The 14,578-nt window shown below is 38.9% G+C and overlaps 2 protein-coding genes across 3 annotated transcripts; both read left to right on the plus strand.

The window, feature by feature from the left end:
* The first annotated feature begins 439 nt into the window (after nucleotides 1-439).
* On the plus strand, nucleotides 440-3,803 carry LOC141907910 (uncharacterized). 2 transcript variants are annotated; one of them, XM_074797670.1, is made up of 3 exons: nucleotides 440-590; nucleotides 2,072-2,811; nucleotides 3,150-3,803. In XM_074797670.1, the coding sequence occupies exons 2-3, from the start codon at nucleotides 2,100-2,102 to the stop codon at nucleotides 3,548-3,550; spliced, it is 1,113 nt and encodes a 370-aa protein (XP_074653771.1). In that variant the 5' UTR covers nucleotides 440-590; nucleotides 2,072-2,099; the 3' UTR covers nucleotides 3,551-3,803. The 2 variants fall into 2 exon arrangements, with proteins under 2 accessions (XP_074653771.1, XP_074653769.1); XM_074797668.1 differs by having other exon boundaries at nucleotides 2,069-2,811; nucleotides 3,150-3,802.
* A 1,165-nt stretch (nucleotides 3,804-4,968) lies between these two features.
* LOC141906866 (eIF5-mimic protein 1-like) lies at nucleotides 4,969-12,550 on the plus strand. The gene is made up of 13 exons (XM_074796311.1): nucleotides 4,969-5,049; nucleotides 6,015-6,085; nucleotides 6,220-6,405; nucleotides 6,703-6,809; nucleotides 6,908-6,973; nucleotides 7,169-7,304; nucleotides 7,477-7,589; nucleotides 8,718-8,804; nucleotides 8,898-8,981; nucleotides 9,239-9,307; nucleotides 9,411-9,630; nucleotides 10,179-10,319; nucleotides 10,701-12,550. The coding sequence occupies exons 2-13, from the start codon at nucleotides 6,025-6,027 to the stop codon at nucleotides 10,742-10,744; spliced, it is 1,314 nt and encodes a 437-aa protein (XP_074652412.1). The 5' UTR covers nucleotides 4,969-5,049; nucleotides 6,015-6,024; the 3' UTR covers nucleotides 10,745-12,550.
* The last annotated feature ends 2,028 nt before the right edge of the window (nucleotides 12,551-14,578 follow it).

Here is a 14,578-nt window from a genome sequence, read left to right on the forward strand (position 1 = left end):
CTATATCGTTCAGCTAGCTGGTGTGCTAGCTAAAATCCCCAGTGCACCAGTGTGGTGGTTTGGAGAACCATTAGTGCGGGAGACTGGGAGGAACTCTATGTTTTATTACATGTTTTTGGGGAAAATGAGGCTTTACGGACAGGTCCTGAACCACCGTTATCAGAGCCCAAGTTCGACGGTTCCTAACGCCATAGAGCCAACGCTTTCGAAATGGTGTGCGTTCACCCTGGGCCATACGTGTGGCTCAAAGGCGCGCGAACTATACCACTGCACTTTTACTCGAGATCTTTCTATAAGCATTAAATACAAGTTGAACACTGAGTGTGTTCTTGGTTTCTGGCATAAGGCCCTGTTTGCATTGATATGCTGCCAGTTTTCAATGGACTTTGAAGCATTCAATATACTATAGCGCACGGTTGTTATGTGCTGGGACATTATCGACATAAATACACCGCACTAGCTGAGTACAGCTTGCTGTGTGTGGAAAGGCTGGTGAACGGCGGCTACAATACTGAGGGTCTCTACGACCGCCTTTTGCCGACGGATGGACGTAGATTCAACTAGATTGCGTCTATAGAATCTTGTTTTAGGTAAGTAGGATATAGAATAGATATTTTATTAGTATGGATGAAGCATGCTGCCCAGCGCCACTGCCACTTCTATTACAGGCATGTAGAGTGCTTTGCAGAAACAACTCACCTACTTGCTGCTGATGCTGCCGCTGCTGCCGCTGCTGCTGCTGATGTTGCTCATTGAAAGTGTTTACGAAGTGCTGCGGTGAAATTCATATTTTCTATGCAGAGTCCGTGATATCATTAAACGATAAACTGTGATTCACGATTGTTTCATAAAACTGGTTTTCAAAAATTTGTTTTAATGTGAAACGATTAGGTTTTAGTTCAAGTGACTGTTATAGATAGAATTCACACCATATTTCCTGCAAGGATAACTGAATTTCCAATCACATCGTAGTGTTTTTAGGATTAGGGACCTGTACTTATGTCACTGAAAGTGCTATTCATGGTTTGTTCATATTTGAAACTGGATGGTCGCACAGGTTAATTGAATGTATATGTTCTGCTTTCATATGGGAATTAAGGATTGGTACATTATAAAGTGAAATTCATATCCGTTAGATTAACGTGCTCCCCTCACTCATACTCACAACTATATCGAGAACCGAGCGGTTAATGACTGTCAATGTTTAATGAACGTGAATACGACTAGTTCATCAAATGTACGCATAATTACCGCAACAGCCTGGTTTTTTTATTCATGTGGCAGATGTTTGGTAAACCCATGAAAACGCTCCCAATCTATAGAGGAAGGAGCTTTTGATTATGTCGAGGGTTGTTGATATGGGGATCAGAAATTACAAGTCATAACTTGGTGAATGTGTAAATGGGCAATACCGGCAAAGAACGGGTTTTATTATCGAACTTGAGATGGGAAAATGCTTTTGTTAAGATTCCTGTTGGAGAATGAATAACAGTAAAAGTCCTTTAATAACGCCACCGTTGGAACCGACGAAATACAGTCTACCCCGATATACGCCTTCCCTTATACCGCCATCCCCGCATACCGCCAGGTTTTCTCAATGTACATCTCAATACTAATACATATAGTGAAACACTGATATACCGCAATACTCTCTAAAACGCCAAAATCTTCTGCACCGATGTGGGCGGTATGTAGGGGGTTGACTGTATATGGCGTTATAACGAATTTGGCGTCATAAAGAAAGGTATTTCACTTGAATTTGAGTTCGATTGCGTACTGAATAATGTTGGTCTTGTGCGCAGTAGCATTAAAGAGACAAAATTGTTTATTGGCTTAGCCGAAGCCATGTCCCATCCATTCCAATTCTTTAGATTCTATGTGCCCCAACGGGGCGACAGCAGAACAGGATCGTTATCCACGTTAACACAAATCTACAAATGGTCATAGAACAATCCGAGAATTACACGAGCATCATTCGGGAAAAGTTATTTTCAAGGGCTAATTTAATTTGGTTTCTGTTGTCGGCGGATATTTTACTTACGAGATTTTCCTTTCAACTCTGTTTCAGAAGCCAGTGATCCAATAAACCATCCAACAAGATGACGATCATTAGCAGAATTTCCGTCAAACCCGAAAACTACTTCGCGTCAACATCGAAGGGGTATACCAGTCGTCAACGCGCTGTCCGAAGTATCAACCGCCAACGGAATTCGACTGCTTCGTCAACTAAAGAGCAACCAGTCGATAGGCCAGTGAAGAAACCCTCGCAACTCCATGAACCTTCAAGCCGTCCCAGTTTACAGTTAATACTCAGCGTTCTTGTCTGGTTTATTTGCGATATGAGCACCAGTAACCTCAACAAATTCGTCTACACTCGCTACAACTTCCCGTATCCTTTCTCGTTCACGTGCATTCAAGTCTTGATTACGATAGCCATGACGACAGTACTCCTGCATCTGACACCGATGTCGAAACACATGAAATCGGCCGGCAAGATCTCGTCAAAGACGATTTGGAAGTTGGTACTTCTCGGCGGGGCTTCTTGTTTCGGTAACGTGTTCGGGAAAATGGCGACGAAGACGATTACCGTGACGTTACTGAAAACCGTTACAGCAGCGCGTCCTGCAGTGACGTTGCTACTGTCGGCTCTAATCACCGGTCGTCACGGAAACGGACTGATGAAGATGGCTTTATTTCCAGTTTGTGCTGGTACGATTATGTGTGTTTGCGGCGATATGAATTTTCACATTGTCGGAGTGTTGGCTGCCATCGGGGCTGTCACTATGAGAAGTCTGAAGTCTTTGTTACAGGGCAAGTAGAATTTCATCAATGATCAATCTCAGTTTTAATACTTCAACGATGTGCTTATGCTTCGTTTAGTCCGGCCACATCCTAATGTATATTTCAACTTTGCTTGCGAGGACATCGGGTGGCCTAGCTCAGTCAGTTTTGGTGGTACATACCTGATATAGGCCTTTAAAGGACCAGAATGAACTGTCAGTTGAACTAAAATATAGTTTGATCCATTTTACACTGTATTGAAGTAGACACTTGACGTTCCGATGGACGGGTTATTGTTCGTGGAATACTCATAAAGTTAATTGCCTATAAAATTTTAATCAGTTCTTATTCGATTTGTGCATTTTTAGGTATTCTACTAGCGGACGATAAGATACCATCCATATTGCTGTTATATCGCGTGTCATTCCCGAGTCTGGCTATCATTTCCACGACGGTGCTGTTCAAAGAACCAGCCGCTTTGACGGACACTGCCACCTTCAGCAACGTGGAACTCCTCGGGGTACTCGTACTGACCGGCATCTTGGGCGCGACTACAAACCTCGTCGTCATGATGGTGACGTCAATGACCAACTACATGACTCAGTCGGTGTTGTCGAACGTCGTTATCATAATGAATATTTTAGCCTCAGTTATCTTATTTCGCAATCCTCTCACGCCAGTAAGCGCATTCGGTATCTGTATTGTATTTTCCGGAGTAATATTATATAATTATGGCAACAGAATATATAAGAGTAAATCATCGCGATAGTGAGTAAAACGTAGTTCTGGGACCAGTTACATGGAAATTCTAAACTCAAGCTTTTGGTTTTATTGTTTTTCAATGTTTTTCAATGCCAGTTGCAACCGCTTAAGCTTAAACATTTTCATGGAACCGGACCTTGCTGATCGTTAAGGATGATTGAATTATATCGTTATATGGGACTCAAACCGCATGTCTTTCAAATCGGATGTATAATTTGTTTACGGCTACAATAAATTTATCGTTTATATATGTGAAAAATGTCGTCTTCAGTTGAAGTAGGTGGTCTCAGAGCGGCTGTCATAACATGGGTAGGCCCGTGAAACGTGGGTGAACATCAATCCCGAAGGGCAGTTAAATCAAACTAGGGTCGAGATAACCTGGTGGTGGAAAAATAATTTCAATTTACTTTATCGGCTGAGGAGTTCTGCCGAACTCCTCTAAGAACAGTTTAGGCCATGCTCCGGGCGCCGCTCCTCCGTCACCACGTCTCATCACCATCCTCTACCTTCCCACCTGTATGCGCGATCGCAGATTAGATGCAGTATCCTCCTTGATAGATGATAGTAAAGTAAGAGACAGCCTGACGCCTTTCAAGTTCAAAACACTTCGGCTTGGACGCGGCTTTACGTTAACAAAAACGAATCAGTCGATAATGAATTAGATGACAGATATTTTGCTATAAATAAGTGAATAAATCAATCGATAATAATAAAAACTAATTTGTTTACCACTACTAGTAATCATCGCGCTTTACATGAAACCACAAAATTATTAAAATGCCATTGCAAAACAAGAACATAAAACACTGAAACAGTAGACATTATTCAATTAATGGTAAAAAGCTTTCCTAGAAAGACGTTTTGAGGTAGGTCTATTCGTTTAAAAGTAGACGGATTGCCGAATAAACATTCCACGGGGCGTTATACTTCATATAGAAAGTAGGCCAGCATCTTCTGGTCTGCCAACTGCGTTCACCATTTGAGGAAATTTACGTTCATTTTATATAATTAAGTCGGTTGATGTTTTTTTGTATTTAATTACGTAGTAACCGTCGGTAAATGGTAAACAAACTTCGTTGCAACCAAGGGTCTGAAAACGACCAGGTAGCTATATCGGTATGTGGAAATTACACCCGCCAGCCCCCTGGTTGGGCCGGTGCGCCCTAAATGCACCCACCCATGTCACCAGTCTTGCCAACTTGGTTTTATAGACCGGTTTTAACTTAAATCTGTGCGGGCTATCTTTATATCCATGTTTTTACCATACGTCAGTCATTAGATGTATATATGGTCCTCTGTTTATTTTGAGGACCCTCAGTTCGAAGTATACTGTGGCAGTCGGTGCGATAGAGTTCATTTACCGTACAGTGCTGCCATCTAGCAATGTTGCGCGCGGCGCCACCTCGTGCAAAATTCGTCCATCACTTCCGTTCCAATTCCTGCTGTTACGAAGACGAGAAAATTTTACTTTCTCCTGTTTTAAATTAGTTCTAAACAGAATTTCTGGTAGGTTCGGTGGTTAGTTGAGTTTTATTTAAAGGCTGTTAACACGCGCGTTGCATTAGACAAACTGTAACTGTTATAAAATCGCTAAATTTTCAACAAATCTGTTTTTGTCATATGACATGTGTCTCGATTCGGCTCGAATTTTTCTGTTGTGTGTCAGTCAGTCGGTGTGTGGCGTAACTTGTGCTTCGAAAAAGAAATAAGGTCATTTTAACTGCAGTAGATAAGCAGTCTATTTAGTATTAGAAATAGATGGTTTGTTGATTTGTTGTATGTGGTTATTCTAATTCTGGTATGCCTAAGTTGTCAATGTTAATGTATTACTATTAGGCTAGTCACTGAATCGCATTCATTGAATCATTGATTCTCTTGAGGAATAATATGATTGTGTTAGATTCGACAGTAGTTTTGAGGTTCCCTTATCTCATTAGCTTTGAGTCCAATGCTTGTAACATGTTTAGAATTGATTGTGGATACATTTTCTTTCAAACGATAAAACTACTAACTATTATACTTTTACTTATTGATATCAATTATACCTTGCCACTTCAGTCCTGCAGAATGGTGACATACCATGAATAGTACTAACTGGTGAATAACGGTTCCTAATTGAAATGCCAATCTCTGACTTTGGATGGTTTCATTCATCCCCTTGTGTAAAAAAGAGCATTTTCCAGTTTTGATAATGTTAGCAATAATATATATTTCTTAAAGACTGCACTCTTCTGTATACATTTCAGCACAGTTGAAGAGTATACAGGGCTATAAAATTGACCAATTAAAACAGTTAATTGAAATATTGCTTGTAGAGGAATGTTATAAACTCAGTTTTAAAAGTAATTAAATCAGTGCAGAAAGGCATGGTGCCCATAAAGATTGAGTGTTGCTTTTATTGGTTTAGAATCGGGATATCAAAAATACTTTCTGAAAATGAGTGGTATATACCTGTCAATGATGTTTTGTAGAATTGCTTGTATGAGTCAAAAGGCAGCAAAACCTATACTATCAGGTCAACGCATCAAGACCAGAAAAAGGGGTAAGAGTTATTCAAGTTATAACACAAAAGACATTGATGAACTTCATTTTGGACTTGAGCATGTATTTGTCTAGATCTACTTTGTATTGCTTCTAAATAAAACCTGAACTTGTTTTCCCTCTCTCGTGTCGCAGATGAAAAAGATAAGATTAAGCAGGACCCGTCAGCATTTCGAGACAGTATCATAGAAGGTTTAAATAATGCCGGAAAGGAAGACTTTGAAGCAATCAATCAGTTCCTAGATTCGGCCGGCTCCAAGTTAGACTATCGACGTTATGCTGAGCCGCTTTTCGATGTTCTTTTCGCTGGTGGTTTATTAGGTACGTTTTTTTTGTGTTTGTTTTTTGATATTGAAGTTTTTGGGTGTTACTCATGTTATTTATGTTTAAAACGGTAATGTTTGAATTATTGACTTCTTTTAAAACGTTAAGTAGCCAATATCAATTAAATCAAGAATTCGATTGTGACTTGTTTTAGGAAGCAGGACCCAGATAATAATCAATAGGCTATTCTAGCCAATTCATCTTCGTCTGCTTACCTTGTATCCTATTTGGTTATGATAATACCTCTTAATCGGATAATGAATTCCATCTAATTGATGTGCAATTTTTCAACAGCTCCTGGCGGTGCAGTAATCGAAGACTCCAATGCGGAGAAATCTCGCACTGAGGTGTGCGTATTCTTTGCTAAGGATGAAGTTGACATACTCAAAGAGTGGTACGATGTAAGTTTCAAGAATATATTTGAAAATTGTCAGGGATGGAATGCAGCAATAGTGAATTAAAGTTGAAATTGGTTAATTTACATTATACTGGTTTCTAGGTGTTCTGGAAGCTCATCCGTCATTACAAGTATTTGGAAAAGGCGTTCGAGGAAGAGATGAAGAAGGTGAGTACAGCTTGCCACAGAGTCGATTGCTTTCGGTTATTTCCTGGTCCGAAGCAAGCTAAGGCTACTGCGCGTATGGCTGTTATATCCGGTACCTTAGCTGATAATGAAATATTCCTAGTATCGGGTACATGATTATATCTGGTGATAGCAAGTTCCATTCTGATATGCATTTACTATTTCTGAAAATTGTAGATATTGAAATGCGTGAAAGGCTACACCCCTGAAGAGCGCCTTAAACTGGCGAAAATTTGCGCGTTGTTCTTCAGTAATAATTTGATCTCCGCTCAATGTCTGCGTTATTTGCAAGAAGACAATCTTGTCAAAGAAGGTATCGTGAAATTACATCAATTGTATCTCAACAGTACAATGAATTCTGACTGCTTTTTACTGGCAGAATGCCTCTCTACCTATATTATGACGTACATACATTGTGTTGATTCGATATTCTCGACTAGGATTCCTGTTGCAGGTCTAAACTTAATTTTGACTATTTTTTTTAGGCTTAGCTCTGAAATTTGTCACTGATTTGTTTCACTACTGGATGAAAGAGAAAAAGGACATCAAAGAAATCAAGTCTACCCTGAAAGCCGGTCAGATGGAAGCTAAGCTGATGGTATTTGTCGTTCACTATACATGCTTGTATTGCTAACAGCTGGTTATATAATCACCTGATGATAACTCACTTGGAAACAACTTTTTATTGCTGCATATTAGAACGCTGAAACTACAAATGTTTAATGCATTTATGAAATCCTAGAGTCCTTTCATAATTTAGCCAGAGGTTGCTTATTGATCAGATCATGAATTTTGATTCTCATTTTACATGCGTGTTCTTAGTCCATTGCGAAATTTTGAATTTCCACGTGCTCATTGAATTGCTTTCTTACTTTAATAGAATACAATACAATAGGATCTCTTCAATAGGCTGTCATTTTGCTTGAAAAAGTTCATTCAAACATACACCCGTTAGGTCATCTATTACTGGTCTTTTATCATCAAACGTCGGCGAGCCTATTGTGCCTAGTTGATGTACGTGATGTCAGGGTTCACAGCAGTTCTTGAAAGTTTTGAAATGGGAATGGGTAAATTGAAGACCTTTGATATTATGGAGTGAGCTCTAAAATCCTGAAAACATTGTTACCTATCATCATTTCTATGGTGTACAGTATATCAGATCATGGAGGGTATATTGTTAGGTCTATACATGTAGTATAGTCTGATGATTTATAATTAACTCAACTCCAATGAAAACAATGATTCTGGACAGTGCAAACATAATGGCAATAGATCTGCACTGACAGGGTCCCAACGTATACTTGATTCCTAAACAAGAGCTTCTAAACAACAGAAAATGTTCTTAATGGTGCTTCAAACGCCTTTGATTAGAGCAAAATGTGTGAAACTCCTTAAATTTTGTGAAATAGGTCATTAGACATTATTGTAGACGTACGGTAATCGGTACAGCTGGGGCCAGGAATTATTTTAACCCGATTAGGTAACTAAATTAGAAAATGAGTTGAGTGGTTGGGGTAAAAAGGATAAAGATTTGCTTACAGAACCAGCGAATTGCTCATTACCGAGATAAACACTGGGAGGAGTCTACTGTGATTGGGATATAAAAAATAGAGAACATTTCCTTGAATAATGTTTGTGTTCAAATTGACTGTCATTTGCATCAGATGCTTATATTTAATTGTAATGAATTTGCTAAATGGTATATTTTTCAATATTTTTTTCATAGAATTTCTTCCCGAGCAATAAACAAACGATCGAACATTTTGAGAAACATTTCAAGGAGCATGACCTGGATGCCATCGTCGAGATTCAGGTACACGTGGCTTGCATACACTTTGTTATTGATAACACGCGTGAGGAGATATTCAAAGGCTTATTTACCGGTTAACAATTCATATTTTTTCAGCGTTCGTATGAGTTAAATGTGATGAAGAAAAAGCTCAAAGAACACGTTGAGGAAATGATCCACGATGAGGAACCAGTGAAAGAGGTTTGTTTATTGTCTGTCTACCACCTATCCATCCTTGCATGTATGCTTTTACATATTTCTACACTGAAAGCGTCCTTCAATTCCAATCAGAATCAATGTCTCGATGTTTAGTATGCTTCCTCGTAGGGCCCATTACGAAGTTGCACTTGGGTTGATCAGATTTACGATGGCTTTTCAGTAGTCTGTTTATGGTCGTATAGATGGAGAGTACAAAAAGTCTCAGGAATTTCAGGATATTTTAATTTTTTTCATTGCAGATAATTGCTTTTGTCAAAGAACAAATGAAGAAAACTGCAAAACTGGTCGAACACGATTTAGTTGTTCAGGTTCGAACTTTTTTTTTGGTCACTTTATACTTTCATTAAATCCGCCTATTTTTCATTTCGCTGGCTTATTTACCTAATAATTAAAATAATATACTGTATTTAGATGTGGAATTGTATTATGGAAGCTTGTGAGTGGAATAAGAAAGAAGAACTGGTCGCCGGACAAGCGTTGAAACATCTGAAAATCTACGCTCCTTTGCTGGAAGCGTTGGCAAACACCGCTCGATCCGAGATGACTCTCATGTTGAAAATTCAGGAATTTTGCTACGAAAACATGAATTTTATGAAAGTTTTCCAGAAGATCATCATTCTTCTTTACAAAGGTAAATGGTTCCTTTCGATTAGTCGTCAAATGGAGCCTAGTGTACATGGGCGAAGTGACTGGAGACCTGTCAGTCTCGTTGCAAGGCAGTTGAGAGGGCCTGGCTGGATACAATTAGTTGCTTGAATGTTTCGATGTGTACTAGTTTACTACTCGCTGGTTAGTGACAATCTGTCTTCAGTTCCAGCCATTTGCCCGTGTTCTACTTTTGAGTAAACTGGTTGTTTTCAGTTCGGTGATATCTGCCATAATCAACAACAAAACATGGCACAGCTGACTAAAACAAAGCAATTTGACATGTGACTTTGGATACCCTCCAGAATATTTGCTACATAACGCATCCCGGTTGCTGTCGATGTGCGCATTGTGGAGCTAGAGATTGGCGTAAGCTACGCAGTTGCTAGTTTCTACTAGATTTTCAGTGTACGCACTGCTCACTAGCAACAGCATAGTTGATTATTGCAATGTAGGCTAGGCTTAGTACTAAGCATACTGAAATATCGTGAAATTTGCGTTTTCAACCACTCTTTTATGTTTTTCTCTACGTAGCGAGGGTTCTTAGTGAAGATGCGATAATCAGGTGGTACAAGAACAGCAGTGAATCGCGTGGCGCATTCTCCTCGAAAGGACTAAGCGTCTTTCTGGACGATATGAAACAGTTCGTTCACTGGTTGGAAAATGCAGAAGAAGGTTAGTATTATCAGTCACGAACGAATGAGGTAGCAGCAACGCTAGTGTGACTAGCGAAATTCCACCGCAATCCACCAGGTTTGCTAGTGTACGGTACGACATCAATGCTGAATATCTTCTCAAATTCAATTAAAATCTCACAATTTTAGAAATTCTATGCATGGCGTTCGAAAATTGGGCCACTTATATAAACTTTTAAGATTAATCAGATCTTCGTCAGTTGTTTGCCTTATTTTGGATTGGAATTCCGAAAACTGAGATCAAAGTTTAACGAAAATGAACCAATTTTGATCGAGTTTATCTGATATCATATCTAAGTGGTGCCATCGGGAAAATCGGAGAATTTCTTTTTGATGAAATTTTTTGCTTCATTTTTTGCAGAATCTTCCGAAGAAGAAGATGAAGATGATGAAGAGGAAAAATAATTGTACATATGTTCACTAGAGGGCAGCTCTGCATTGATGATGATGTTTTGTAGCTTTTTTTTATGCATATGCCGTGCCCGCTCGGAATACATGTGTAAATCATCTATTAGTGTATATATATCCAATATGATATGAATATTAAAAAACATAAGTATGAATGTGCAAACTACGGAGTGCCTATGCTGCCTATAATAACGGGGATATTTTTCTGTCATGTTAATCTATTATTCGCATTCGTTGTTTAGTTCGAGTGATCGGCTTTCATGAGAATAAGGTCTCATTCCCTATACCCTATATTGTCACCTATGTAAAACATTTCACCTTCAATGTACTTTGTACGTAAACGGAGCTGCCAACTACCTCCGGGGGGCGCGGACCCCGAACCGGGTATCTATCTTCAGGGAGGAAAACCGTAGAGATGGTCTCCCGATTATTGTCAAAAAACAATTTGGCGTTCCTGTGATAAGAGCAATAGCTGATTTCTCGTTCGCCTGTCGTGTAGTGTCCTGTCGATTGGTTGTTGACAGCTCTGATGTAGATATCATCAATGAGTGTGTTCTTAATGTCTAGTGTTGAATTAAATGAATTGGTTTTTTTTTTGAAAAGGAAATTAGTTCTCTACATAGGGAAGACTCGTACGCTATTTCACCAGCGTTCAATGCGACGAATTATTGACGCTGTATAGAAATGTACTACGTGTATATATATATATAATTATTGTGTGGGCAGTATAGACACAGACATTTGTATGTTTATATATAAATATATATATGGGCTTACAGGTAAAAAGAAAACAAGAAAACTACAGGCGGTATTTTGATAAATTAGTAAAATCGTCAGTATATTTGTATAACCGTAGCCGCCACCGTCGTTCGTCTCGAGACCGTTCCACTCCGTACACTCACTAGAAAACAAAAGTCCGATACGATCATATAATATATACATGTATTTATTTTTTATGTGCGTGTGTATGTTTGTATAGGTGTTATATGGATTTGATTATCGAACGAAAAAAGGTAGCTAGTTAAATGTGTGTCACAAGTAATACGAACAAAAAGTTGTGTGACGATCTATATGAAAGGGGAAAAATCCAATACACACAGATAGCGGTTTGAATATCCGCGTCTGAGACTGGATCCGAAAAATCGAATGCGGCTGATAGATTCGTGTTATATTATTTAATTATTACTATTATTATCGGAAGATGGAATAATTTTCAGTGTAGATTTTTGGAGATGTGTTTTTGTAATGATAAAGGAACGGACTGACACTCTGTACGGGGAAACGACGTGTTGCATACTAGCAGTGGTCGGTTAGATATTATACACAATATGTGCTGTGTTTATTTCGACGGGAAGGCGTTGTTTTAAAAGAAGAAATTTTACGAGAACAATATATCGTATCTCGTTAGAAGGTTTTCACCACACCGCCTGCGCCTAATTATATCAGACATTTTTTCATTCTCGTTCGCGGGGAATCGGACTACCAGCATCATGATTTAATCCCTGCTGGATGTAGATCGTGTGTGTTTCAGTATTTTTAGTATCGGTGTACTGTGTAGTCGACGTGACAGATGATTCGGAAGATAGTTTTTAAAAACACGGTACTCGTTCGCTCTGTTGAAAATATTAAGATTTGTTTTTCGAACGGAAATTTCCCGCTGTCTCAAGAAATGTTAACAAATTGTCAGAGCGTCGATTTTTAAAGTATATGTAACAACAATCGTGAACGTGAGAAACCTTCCTGAAATTTGGGAGTATATTGTATGAAAATGGATTCTCCTGTAATAAAGATTGAAGTAACGTATTTATCTCGGAATTATGTGTTCTTTGAAGGTGTTGGTTTCAAGTCGCCTGAGGAGCCAGATTTTCGTCCGTTTTTGCGTTTTTTTACTCGTGGAGGCTTGACGTGTCGATGGTTTTTAGTGGTAAAAGTAAAACACTTAACATAATGTTGGTGCAGAAAAAGTAGTGACAACAAATTTGATTAAGAGGATAAATTCATTAAACAAATCATTAAAGTGCCGAGATTCCCGCCACAGTAAGTAAAACTAGCGAGGTCAGATATTGACCGTCTAGTGCTGCTCCTATGTATAACGGTAGCGGGGGAAACGTGAACTAACATAATACTCGCTTGCCAAAGGCCATAGTGGACAAACTATTTACCGATTTGCGGCCCTGAAACTACTCAACTGGCAATTTTTCTATAGAAAAAAAGGGTAAGCTTGTATCGGGATAATTCTGTTGGGTAGAGGGCGAAGGGTGTTGATATTCTACATAGATCTGAAATTAATCCTCGTAGAAATGGATCAGCGAACAAGGAAGTTTTATTTTTCACAAGTTTGACAAATCCTTTTACATCTTTGTAATAATGACGCCATGCACAAAAGCGCCAGGAATAAAATCACACGCGATGGGGCCAAGGGGCTGGTGGAAGCGAGTTCGGGAGGGATACAGGACCGGTGGCATGCGAGGATGACAAAAATCAGGAATTGACTAGAAAAAGAGAAAGTACAATCTATGCTATTTTCGAATTCAGTTAGTTGCATACATAAATCAGGAATTGACAAGCACCCGAGAAAGAAAAACATCAAGAATTTACAAAGAGTGACAAGAAAAACTGTATGTTACTCAAAAATAAGAAGGTTTTACTAAATGTCGATTAAAAAAAAAGCAAAATGAAATGGAAGTCAATAATTGTAATCCTTAACTTCTACCCCTCGGCAGCCATCTTGATGTACTATGACGTCATGCGAAGTATACGCAAAATCCACATTAGTCCAGCCAACGAACATTTTGGTTCTCGGGCTTCCATGGGACCTTTATTTTCGTCCTGTCTGTCTGTGGGTGTATCTGTCTTCCAGCTACTCAGCTTCGTTAATAGTGGGCCGACCTTGATGACATTTGGGTGCAATGTTAGTACACTCTAGTTTTGCAGTACAAAGAATGGGCCTAGTGCGCCAGCTGAAAACCAGGCACTAAAAACTCTGTTCTTCACCGATATGACCTTAAAGATGAGCCCATAACTGAGGAACGGGGTCGAAATTCTAACATTTTTCTCGACAAAATTTAGCTATTAGCCCTTGGTACAACATATCCAAAATGCAATGGGAACTAACGTTTGGGAATTTCCGAGTTTGAGCCTTAACCCGAGAACCGTTGTCGCCTATTTCTAATGACAGCAATCTTTCGAAATGCCAGACGACTGCGATGTAAAGCTGGCATTCCTATCATTCATTTATTCATACACTTATTGAAACAAAATAAATGATAAGAAGAATATTTTCCTACGATCATTATCTATTCATTCAATGATATATTATAAAGACAGATAGATGGTGACAGTAAAAAAGTGAAAACTACACGCTTTTGATACACGATTATAGACGAATTATTTTGACTCATTCGTCCCGTCGCGTTCACGTGAAATGTGTAAGCCTACGAAAACAAAAATAAAAATCTAAACGCCACTGATAGAAAGTTCATTAATAACACCGTCTTCCTGGGGCATTGTGCCGAAGAAGCGAAAGTCAACGTAAAATATCTGAAGCAATAATTCATAGCGCGACTCAAAAAACTCGAAACGTCACATTAATACAGATTGCCCGGGTTAATACGCTCGCGGAAACAAAACCGACGATTCTGATGGATGTATTTTATTGTTGAAATTGTTCACTGAAATATCGCTATTTCAGTTGAATATGCCTTTTATAACTTGCCGACCGGTATTTTGACCAGTTTTTACTTCGAAGACGCCTTTATCAGTTGCGCAGTGGAGTAATTTCAGAGGTTTGTAATCGACGAGTTTTGTAATTTCAGATATTTCCAAGATTAA

The sequence above is a fragment of the Tubulanus polymorphus genome, chromosome 6, assembly GCF_964204645.1.
Source record: "Tubulanus polymorphus chromosome 6, tnTubPoly1.2, whole genome shotgun sequence".
Classification (NCBI taxonomy): domain Eukaryota; kingdom Metazoa; phylum Nemertea; class Palaeonemertea; order Tubulaniformes; family Tubulanidae; genus Tubulanus; species Tubulanus polymorphus.